Here is a 12,110-nt window from a genome sequence, read left to right as displayed (position 1 = left end):
TCTGGAATTTGGTAGTCATGGGCCTTTATGAACGCCACCTTTCTGTAAAAAATCGGAAGATTACACTGGAATGGTGCAGCCAACCCCAGGACTAGACGGCGGTACAGTGGAAAAAGGTCATGCGATTTGAAGAGTCTCGATTTACCCTTTTCTACACCAGTGGTAGTGTGAAAGTGTGGCGTGAACCTCATTGAAGCCACGCATACAAGCCGCCATTTAAGCAGCTCGAGGTGGTATCATGGGATGGGGTATGTTCTTTTTACCTACAATGAATAGATTTCTTGTCGTATCGCACCAACTTCACCCTGCAATACTTCATTTTTACCCGGATATTTTGAAGATGACAAAGAAACTATCCACCGTGCAAAACCTGTTCTGAATGGAATAATACCCAAGATTTCCAGCATCTACAGTAGCCTCCAAATTCTCCAGATCTGAATCCACTTGAGAATTCTTGGGACATGCTGGAAAGGGCAGTTCGGCTTTGCAATTCTCTACTGACCACAATGCAACAGCTGACAAATATCCCGATGAAAGAATGGTGAAATCTGGAGCTAGACGTCCTCGGACGACTAGTGGAAGATTTCTAATATTTTCGCCAGTGAGTGTACCATATAATTATTAACATTAAAAATAGGAAAAAGTAGAGTATAAAGGAAATGTGAGCAAGAGACAGAGGTAGGAGAGCAACACTTTTTAATAAAAGAAGCTTAAAAACCTTTCTTATATATGGTGGGTTTCATTTTTGGTTGTAAGGTGGACACTCGATGTTCCCAAAATCGTCTCAGGCGAAAGAAAAGCAAAGGTGGTATTTATTCGCTGGACGACAAATTCAGCAAATCCACTCCTGACCACTCGGCTACAAGTGGTCAGGAGTGGGAGGGGAGTGAAGTAGCACATGCTCTTTGATTAGACCGGGGTTCAACCTTTTTTCAAAACGTTGATACCTTTGGTTCCTTCAGGACGTGATACCTTTGTTGTTGTTTTTTTTTCAGAACTTTACCACTTAGATCTTTTCAATAGATAATACACGAAAATATTGCTCAATTGAATAAAGAAATATCAGGTTGTAATGAACTCTGTAAGCACCAAGCTCGGATCAAAAAAGGAGGAAGGTTGGCGTCAGGTGGGCAGTCGACCATAAAACCTTGTCTAAAGTATTGAAAGTTCTGAAATGATAGGTGATGCAAAGGCGTCCTCTGTAGGCGAAGTGCAGAGACGGCGCCGGGTCGCTTCGAAGTGGGCAAGAACACCACTCTCCCCCCTCCTGGATGGGTGGGGAGTAAAGAAGCGTGTCCAGAAACTAAGGATGGCAACTTACTCGGTTCGTTGACTGAAAGAAAAGTACTGAGCTGGCTGATAACGTATAAAGGAGGAAGATATTAGTGAACGATATAAGGTCCAATATTTATGATAGAAAGAGAATAAGTGAAAAGGGAAACGTTAATAATAATTGAATATTTTTTCTCTTTATCGTCAGAGAAGTTTATAAGGTAGAGAAAAAATACAAGAACAGCAGTGTATTTAACAGTCATGCGGTCAACTCAAACGCATGTGCTACTGTATCCTCTAGTTTGATCCCTAGGCTACGGCCTTTAAGATATTAGAGATCTTATTGTTCCAGTTATTGCTAAAAATCAATATTTGGTTTTTTTTCGTGTCTATAAATTGTGGGTATGCCGTCCTGCCTTTTTGTGGATGAAAAACCGGAGCTTTCTGGAGAAACCCAAGTGACCTCATCCTAGAGAATTGCATAGTTTTTGAAAGAAAGGTTTCAGCCAGTTCTGGCGAGAATCGAATTCCCAAACCTTTTTCCCCAGCTGTCCATATACCACACATTGTAGCTGACAGAACCACAGTTAGCCACTTGTCAAGCCACGAGGTTCAATTAAATGGTCTTATAGGCACGGTGGAGACATGGCTTTAGACATCTCGTAATATTTATTTATTTATTTTATTCTCACTATAATTCTCATTCCTAGACAGTTAGTGGCTAACATTTAATACTTTTACAATCGAGAAAAATTATTTACAGAGGGGACCATAACAATAGAAGTGTGATAAACCTCACAGTCCATCCATAAAAACATGAACATTAATTGGTTTAAAAACATTCCATCACAAGAGTATATCTGAAAGACGAGATTGGCAGCAAGTGACCTACCTACGAATCTTAAAAATCTGAATATGGCCAGGAATTTTATTCCCTCAACAAGGATATTTCTGTTCCCAATAAGCATGAGGCGTGTCAATGGAGGAGCCACATCAAGGACTAGAGCAATTCCACCGTTCTGTCACATTCCAACGAGACTTCGTCTAACCAATCCATCGTCTCTTTCTCTAGGTGCTTCTAGCACAATGAAAGAGACCTAGCTGTCATGGGGTGCAAATTAATTCTCAGTCTATCTATTCTAGACCCCCATTGGCGATTTACAATGGGAAGCCTCAATCGGAGATTAATAGAGAGAGCGAATGTAAATATTTATGATAGAAAGGGAAACTTATAGATTCATCCTTTTTCATATGTGTCCAATACAAAGAGCCCTCATAGCTATCTTTTATTCTTCCACACTAATTCAACAATCGAAAGATTCAACTGGAGTGGTGTAGCCAAAGCCAAGAGTGGATTGTGGTACAGTGGAAACAGGTCATGTGGTCTGAGGAGTCTCGATATACACTTTTCTGCACCAATCGTAGGGTGAAAGTGTGGCGTGAACCTCAAAAAGCCATGCATTCAGACTGTCTCTTGTCGATCACTCAAGCGATTGGAGGTGTTATCATAGTATGGGTTTTGTTCTGTTGGTACAGACTGGATCCGCTCATACCTTTAGGAAGTCTTGTTACCTCCAATAAATATCTTTCTGTCGCATCAGGTCAACTTTACCCTGCAATGCTTCATTTTTACCTGGATTGCGATGGATTTTTTGAAGATGACAATGCAACTATCCAGCGTGCAAAAATTGTATCTGAATGGTTCGAAGAACTTTCACAGATTTTCAACATGGCCACCGAATATCCAGATCCTGAACCCGGTTGAGAATGTCTGGAATATGTTGAGAAGGGCAGTTCGAATTGGTAGTTGCATATCGAACACAATAGAGTAGCTAACAAATATCCTGATAAAAGAAGAATGGTCAAATCGAGCTAGACTCCCTCAGACAACTGTTGGAATCCATGCCAGGACGTGTACGGGCAACAAGTAGTCTTACTACATACTGAATAAAGGTTTCTAAATTTTTAGTTGAGCGTCTGACCAAATTATGTTAACTCCCTACTGTTTTCACCACGATGGGCAATTTTCTTTGGACAATCGCATACACCCAGTGAATTAAATAAAGGTTTCAGAATTAATAGACTAAAACAGAATACATGTAATGTGACTATAACTTGTCGGCGTAGAAGCTGTAGTCTTCCTGGATGGTAAAGTAAGTTTGTCACTTGTCATTCGTTTGGAGAGTACTGGATTCGAATCCTGGAGGAATTCTTAAAGCTGTTCAAGAATAAAACAGAGTGGTTTTTTTAAGCGTACTGCGAGTAATTCTCAGCTTTTCATCCCACACAAGGTGTGTAGCTGAATGGTAAAATTTAGAGATGCCTGAAGTGGTTGCAGAGTAATGGGGATGTTGGGCTGGACAAGTTCAAATGAGATCTAAAGTCAGATTATATCGGTCAGTGAGGCTTGCTACGTTTTGTGTTTTACTGCAGGAAGAAAGTGGTAGAATCTAAAAATACAGGAAGGAAAGACTCTGCAGTCTTTCCTTCCTAAATACAATTACAGCTTAAGAAGCTAAATAGTCCACGGACGGATCAGCAGTCAGCAACTTTTATCAACATCAGATGGAGGCAACAGATTGTCGAATAAAAGAAAATGGAGCATTCTGAGTACCTCGTTCAAAGTGAACTAAGTCAATGTATATTCAGCCAGCACTTATTTTATCTGTTTGTTTATTTAATTTTTTTCTGTTGAGCCCTTATCGACTGTGTTGACCTAGGTGTGTGTTGTACCAACTCTCAAGAAGGCACAAAAGAGGCTGCATTCTCGTTGTAGGCCATCATGAGAATGGTTATCAAGAAACCTTCAATCCCAGTATCTTAAATGGCATTGTTTGACATGCAGTCATAATATCCGGATTCGAAAGTCTACATACAGAATTCCATAGATAACCACTTGTGCCGATTGCATTTTCGTTCTGTCATAGCGCGTGACTTATTTATTCCCATGACAACCCAAGTCCTTCAAACGTCCCGGTCTCAAAAAAAAATCCTCTTTAAAACATCTACGAGCTGTTCTGTGAACATTAATTGAGGGAGGGGCCATCGTGGAAGATTCAAAATGACATATTCATCGGTCTTCTTGTCAATAACTCAAAATTAGATATGCAAAAAAAATGAAAACAATTCGTAAAAAGATAAATATGCAAATAAAACAAACGTGTTCTTCGATCTGTTTATCATTTGCTATGCATGGGACGGACATACTTTCCATCAAACGGGGGACAATTTCGGTTTAAACACCCTGCTGACTCATGTGTGATTCGTCTATACTGCTGACACCACAACATGGGTGTCACTATCGACTGCTGCCCACTAGAGGGCGTTAGTCTTTTGCACGTGGAAAGGACACCCGAGGTCACTAATATAGATGCAAAAATACTGACGAGCTGCAAATAAACCGATCGTTTTTCTTTTGATATTCATTTTTTATAATAATATCAGTTCAGATATTAAAAAGAAATTAAAGGTATGTAAATGGATGTTATTCAATGAAAAAGTAGTTACTTTGTTATTGGTTTATTTGACTATGGACAAACGAAGTAGTTTCTAAAGAGCATAAGCCCAAGCGCTGTCATTGTTCGTGTCTCTAGGCAGAACTGGAACCCTGGGTGGTAGGGTCACATCTCCAGCACTAAAACACTACTATGGACATCGGTCTATACACCCATCATTAGAGCCTAAGGACTCGAGACTTCATAACCTTCTCATAGACTTCAGTCATCCGAAGACTCTACACACAAAAATGGAACTTACTCACTGCCTCAGAAAAAGACTAACCTAGGAGATTCAAGTGCCAAATTTTGGCACTTAGAATTTCCAGATATGTTGAGAGTGGGTAGCACGGTAGTTATAATCACCATCTTCCCCAAAACCGTATTGAAAAAGGACCGGGTTCGAACTCTATCAATGACGCGAGGAACTTTTATGGACTTTTTCCACTTTGTGTTTCAGTTAGCCAGTCTAAAGCGTGGTTTCGAACAGAGAACACGCGCAATTTATGGATATAATACACATGGGCAGATGAAAGCATTCTCGGGTGACTCCCATATGACAGTTTCCTCAATCTGAATATCTACTATGACTCAATAACAAAGGAACTAGATGCAAACAATAATTTTGGCATTATATACTTAGATTTCAGAAGAGCTTTTGATAATGTTGCACGTAAAAGATTTCTGCACAAATTGGAGCAGTGTGCAATTAAAAGCAAGTTGCTGATATGAGTGGTTGAGTGGGAGAAGACAGAGAGTGGTAACCAATGGACATTGCTCTTCGTGGACTAATGCTATTAGTGGAGTCCCCCATGGTTCAATGTTGGGCACATTGTTGTTTTCAATATTTATTATTAATAATATTGATGAAGCCAATCAGGCTTAATGTCTATTTTTGCAAAGGTTGGCAGGGTGATCAATGACAAGAATGAAGGAGTACTTCTCTAACAGACTTATGGAAATTATGCAGATGAGCTGAGCAATCGCAATTGAGTTTAACATTGTAAATGCAAGGTTCTGTATATGGGCAGTTAGGTGTTACCACACTCAAGGTGGTGGAGAACGAAAGAGATCTAAATGAACACAGACATGAAATTTTCTGATCAGTGCAGATGGGCTGCTAAAACAGTTGAAGGGGTTGTTTTCAGTGATATACAGGAGTTTTTCCAGCAGGAAAAGGAGATAATTATCCCGATGTATAAGGCAATGGTTAGGCTGTGTTCAGTATAAGGCAATAGTTGCTGTATTGAGTACTGTATACAGGTCTGGAATCTTCATTTTAAGAAGGATGTGGCTCTGTTGGATCGGGTGCAGAGAAGAGTAACTAGATTAGTCAAGAACACAAAAGGGTACTCTTTCCACTAACGAGTACCCTTTATTTTATTAATTTCTGCAAAACAGCAGTGCTCGGAAACCAGCCAGCTGTGAAGAGACCTCTTTGAATTGTTTGAAGGGTCAGACATGCATCTGACTATCCTCTCTTGTACACAGTCTAGAAACTTGAGAAAAGTTCTTCCAATTTCCGGAACATTGTTCGAAGATAGGGACGAATTTCCTGTTTGTACAAAGTGGCAGGAGCTTAGAAGCAAAGGCGAAAGAGAATTCAAAGTTTTCTTCCAGTGCAGAGTTAGCAATATTCGTGATATGCGTATCCAAAGAAGGTCAAAAGTTAGGGTTATCCTCAGTAATGACGTGTGATCTTGTCTTGAAATCTAATAAACAAAACAGAACTGGGTTTTAGAAGAATTACGATTTCTTCTTCCCCATTGGCAAGTCACTTGATGGATAAGCATTTAAGCAACTGGTGGTGATTATTCAAGGATTCGTAGCTATTTGTGCAGAGTGGGATTTCTCGAACTAGAATATGGAGTAAAATTTATCAATAAAATTATGAAAGAAGGTCATTCATTCACTCCATCTACAGGAGGAAAGCATGGCTGAAAGAACAAAACCTCAGAGAGCTCCAGCATTAACCGAGTAGTGTAGTGTAGTGATGGGTCAGACAGCAAATTAGCGACTCAACTGCAAAATTCAGAAGGCCATAATATGGAAATTTTCCTTACAATAGTTTTTCTCCTTGAATTTATTTAAGCCATCAACTTTCAAAACAACAGATGGAAGTTTGCTTCAGCAATCAACCACCCGTTGGCTAAAGGCAAACTTCCGTGCATCTATTCTGCAACTGTCCTTCCTCTGAATTTGTGCCCCCTCATCTTGTCAAATCATTCCATGGACCTAATTGCTTAAAGACTGCAATTTATCTGTTCTCTTACAGCTGATCACCAGTCATCTGGATTCAGGTGATCAGAGACGTCAGAAAATACCTCAATTACTTCTGCACAGCATCCTTAGGAATATGGAGGACTTCAACGGAATCTTATGCCAGAGGTAGTGTGAGTTTTTGGTGTTGGTCTGGGTAGTGTAGTGTGGGGTAGCATCAATGTTAGCAGATGTAGTGAAAAGGTGGGGAACGAGACTGATGTAGGCGTGTGCAAAGTCAGGTGGGCCAGGAAAACTAACGAATTGGAATCACCGACCCTTGAAGAAGATGATGAAAGCAAACCGAGCGATATCGTTGGACAACTTTACCTTGGAGCTTTACAGGACTGTTCAAGGATTTTCATGGTAGAGCAGCACATCTATCGAAATGTAATGTGTCATAATGGGGTTCAGAGAAGGTGGGATAATCGTGTGGAGCTGCTTATTGTGTTTCTAACTCAAACTGTTGATTGTGTGCCAAAACCATCAATACCCAGTAGTTCACTCACATCTTGGACAATTTCATGGTGCCCACATGCTGGAGTTCTTTGGAAATGGATCCCTCCATGTTCAAGCACGACAATGCTCCATCTCATACAGCATGCAGGGTAAAAAGAATGACTCCCTCTGCGATTAATGTCAAAATAAGAGAGACAACAAATGGATACCTACCATTTCATGACTTACAAGGATATGACCCGATAATCTTCCACCCGGTGTGGGGAGGACCGCGATCCTACAAACTGTGCTACCCACGGGGGGCCAAAAAATCAACCACAGAACACGCAATTTAACGACAGTATACACGGAGCAATATGGCCCTAGTTGCTGATGTTCCTAAAACCCTATAACAACAACCACCACCAGAATGATCCATACTATTTTTGAAAAATATATCTTTTAAAAATATAAATAAATAAAGCCGTATATAAAAATATTTAATGCAAAGTCAGGTAGGCCAGGAAACGATTAAGAATCACCGACCCTTGAAGAAGATGATGAAAGCAAACCGAGCGATATCCTTGGACAACTTTCTTACCTTGGAGCTTAACAGGAGTGATGAAGAACCTTCATGGTAGAACTGCACATCTATCGAATGTATTGTGCCATAATGGAGCCTCCAGCCACCCACTGACTGAAGTGACCAGGTTTCTGATAGACCTAGGAACACTGATACGCATGGGTTCCCTCTGCACCCCTGAATACGCAACTGGTGGTTGTTATGGTGGGAGAATGGAGTGGATGCTAAGGTGGAGGTCGCGCAAATGGAAGTATATTCGATACGCCAGGGCCCCATTTAGGGGCCCAATCGAGGGAGCCATCAAAGTCTCAACATAAATAAGGGACACCTTTGGGACCACAACGCACTAAGGGGAACTCTTAATGCTTTTAATTAATTAATAATAGAAACATTCTTTATTTATTTTTATTTTATTTATTTTTCAAGCAGCAACGTTTGTTTACGTTTCGTTCGCTCCAATATTAAAATTCGCGCGTAAAAATCGCTTTACAGCTAACCTCAATCGCAATCATACCTTCGACGCTGTTTCAGCGTCCGCAGCGGAGAACGAGCATGACGGCATTAGCAGGCAACGCACCTACCCGCCCGCCAAAACAACTTTTGGCGGGAAAATAATCAGTAGGAGTCACGTTACCGCTGGCCCAGGGCTCGATTTCGCGTAACTTCGCAGAACCAACCTGCAACGCTCCAGGAAAGAAAAGAAAGAAAGAAAGAACGATAAACGTACATTAATTACGATTATAGAAAAAGGCGCGCGAGATTTCAAAATTCTTTGAACTTCGAAGATAATCACAGCGTGACGTCATACATACGTAATCAAACGATTGCTTCTAATCGTCTGACAGTTCACTCTAAAAATAAAAATGAAAAATTATTAATTAAAAATGCCCAAAAATTAAATAAAAATTTACATCAAAAGATTTTATTTTTAAATTACACTATAGGCGATGTATAAATGTTTTTGTTCTGATTTTTTATTATTATTTTTTTTTAGTTGATTTGTAAGGAATTCTGGGAAATAATAGAAGAAATATATGCCTAGTCAGATAATTAAGAGCAATTGAGAAATGGTGAACCCACTTGTGGATTTGAATAAGGTCAATGTTGCAAATTGCAGATGGTTTTTAAAGCTGGAAGGTTACGTCAACTGTAGTAAATCTTTTCTGTTTGTTTTATTTTATCAGTAACACATGACAGATATTAATCTGTCAAGTGTTAACGATAAAGTCTTGTAAAGGCACTTCAACTAAACATAAAAAAGAGAGAGAGAGAGAAAGAAAGAAATCGGCTCAGTTCTTCTTTCGAAATGAAGACTTAGTAAATATAAGTATGTGCTGGGTAAAATGTCACAATAATAGCTGAAAAATAATTTTATAATTTAAAAATCTTATCCAAATTGTATTTTTTTGTAGTTAATATTTTTTATAGGAATATCTAAATATATATCTAAATAATTATATTATTATTAATAATATCATTTATTTTCCCATCTTATAAATAAATTATTATTTTTTAAATTAGATATGATTGTATTAAGAAGTTACAATGGAGACATACACTCTCCTGCCATCTACCGGAAATTTGTTGAAACTTCGGTGATTGTACGATGGTGCTGCCATTTCACCAATTAAATTATCAGTTTGGTATCTGAATATTAATAATGTTTATCTCGGTGTGCCCAGTCTTAACAATTTTTTATTGGTACGTATATTAATTATATCTTTAAAATAATGTTGATTAAGGCACATGCAATAGAAACATTTTATTTAGAACAAATAGGAATTTAACCAGATGAAAGGAGACTTACAGTTAGGTCTCATTGGATGACAGATTAATAAACTTAGATTTTTTATTTATAAATAAAGATAAATTTAACTTAATTAATAACATTTTGTGAATTTAGGAGTCATCATAGGAGTCTTAATGACTCCTATGTCATTAAGTTCTATTGTTTTTGGAGAGAAAAACTGATTGATTAGTCAATTGCCTTCTCCCTTACCTTTTTTTTCTTAACCAGTTTTTTTGGGGGGAGGGGGAGATCAGAATTAAGGATTTGATATGATAAAAATTATAATTTCGAATTTAACTTGTCGATAACGAATTTATTATTGCTGAAGTTTCAGTTGTGATTTTATAAGTGTACATCAAAATGAGACAAGATAAGGTAAGATTTTCACCAATCATTATTGATGACCTTAATGATTGTAATAAATATCCGCGCGTCCATCATTATTTTTTAATAAGCATTGAGACCGAGCATTATATTCTCCATAAGCAGCATTCAAAATTTCTCCAATTTTCTTCAACTCTCAAACCTGAAAGAGTTGGAGACAAATCTCTAAATAGGGCGTTTCGGAAGTCCCCACAACTAAACATTTACTGAAGTTACGGTAATGGTTTCAAAGATGGGTGGAGTGCTTCAACGTGCACACGTGACAGGGTTTCTCTAGCCGAAATTGAACAATTTGTGCCTGGTACAGATTCATCAAGGTGAAATCACGATGACTTTGATTGTCATATGGTTCCAATCGACGCAGATGTTTGAAACAGCTGGAGGGCAACCTTTAGGAGGTTGGAGCACCAGGGTATACTACTCGGACGAAATATATGGCATCAAATCTCAAAGAAGGGTTCTTGCACCTCATCGGTTTTTTCATCAATCTTGTGATGCTGACAGAAGACCACTTTTAGGCATCCTTCTTAAACTCTACAATATTTAATAGGGTTCTACTTGAACAAGGAGATCTTGAGACATTTTTCTGTCTTTGATATTCTCTAAGGGTTGCGATGGCGCATCGGCTTCTGTGGCCATAATGCACCTTCCAAGGTTTTTGCACCACTCTGATCCAAGCCCGAGACAGGATTCGAACCCGCTACCTTTGGGTTTTCGAAAATAGTTTTTAACTCGTTGATTTTTAAAAAAGAGGAACGGTCTTTACAACAACTCAATACCTTTTCAAAATGAAAACAATAAAAGAAGTTATTTTTTAAACGCTGGACGATTTTATGAATGTACAAACTCACCTGTCACAATGTGCTGATCACTGTTCCTCTCATAGTTCGTCGTGCTGCATCCTCGACAAGTGGACTCGTCAGGATTCGCTCTTGACTTCTCCCTCGATTCGCCACTAACCGAACAGCGATCAGAAGCGTGCGTAACTGCGTCATTCCTTGCCGAACACATGGACCCGTACACTGGCGGTACGTTAGGATCGTTAGGCCCAACTGCTTCCCACTGCCAGTCTCCAGGAAGAGGAATTTCATTCCTAAAGTCAAAATTGTACTTCTCCATGGCTTCCCTGTCTAGCACTGCGTTCTGCTCCTTCAGGAATCTCTCCGTTTGCGCGTGATCAACGGGCCCAAAGAGACAGACTTTGATATCCATCTTAGACTTGCGACAACCGTGCGGCCTAAAGGTGCTATGGGCGAACGTGCTTTCCTCCAGAGGAACTATCGATTGACTAGATACGTTCATCACTTCACTCGATAATTTCTACGAAACAGCGGGCTTCCAAGTAACTGCCAGACTTCCCGCACCTCGGTCGACTGTAAGAAACGCTTTTCCAATGACGAAATCGTCGCCCTCGCCGCTGCACGCTATATACGCATATCTCTCGTGACGCAAACGCGTGATCTTTCGGTCCCAGATGACGTCCAATCGCACCGAGTTTCCGTACACACACCGCACATGACGAAATATCGAATACGGCTCTAACTGGATGCGAGTTTTTGCCGCCAAAAAACTCGTACATAAAATGCAACGAGTACGGAGTGTGAGCACGTGGTTGTGAAACTACTGTTGCTTCTCTTCAAGGGCACGTAGCACCTCCGACAAGAAAGAAGAGAAAAGAAAAGACAAGAGAAGAAAAAATAGGACTTTTTCACTTCCTATTTAGGATCAAGGAAACCATTATAGTATGGGAGGCGGTTAAAAGTGAGCAGACGTACATATACTGCGGTGACCCACTTTATTTTGCAAGCGCGAAAGAGGCCATGTCCTTGGATGAACGCGGTAATCAAAGGATAATATGATTCTCGTGCCATAAAGCAACGCATAACTGGTG

General features: G+C 39.6%; 1 protein-coding gene across 1 annotated transcript in view; it reads right to left on the bottom strand.

Annotated features, from left to right (window-relative positions):
- The window catches only part of LOC150084150 (uncharacterized), a 32,218-nt gene extending 20,519 nt beyond the window's left edge, over nucleotides 1-11,699 (bottom strand). Inside the window, exon 1 of the mRNA XM_090375066.1 lies at nucleotides 11,071-11,699. Coding sequence (XP_090231192.1) covers nucleotides 11,071-11,521 — 451 coding nt within the window. The 5' untranslated portion in view covers nucleotides 11,522-11,699. The remainder of the gene's footprint in view (nucleotides 1-11,070) is intronic.
- Between the last annotated feature and the right edge of the window lie 411 nt (nucleotides 11,700-12,110).

The sequence above is a fragment of the Mastigoproctus giganteus genome, chromosome 6 (assembly GCF_048544385.1).
Source record: "Mastigoproctus giganteus isolate SK-2022 chromosome 6, ASM4854438v1, whole genome shotgun sequence".
NCBI lineage: Eukaryota > Metazoa > Arthropoda > Arachnida > Uropygi > Thelyphonidae > Mastigoproctus > Mastigoproctus giganteus.
The sequence above is the reverse complement of the archived record's forward strand: the minus strand, read 5'-3'. Positions and strand labels throughout refer to the sequence as shown.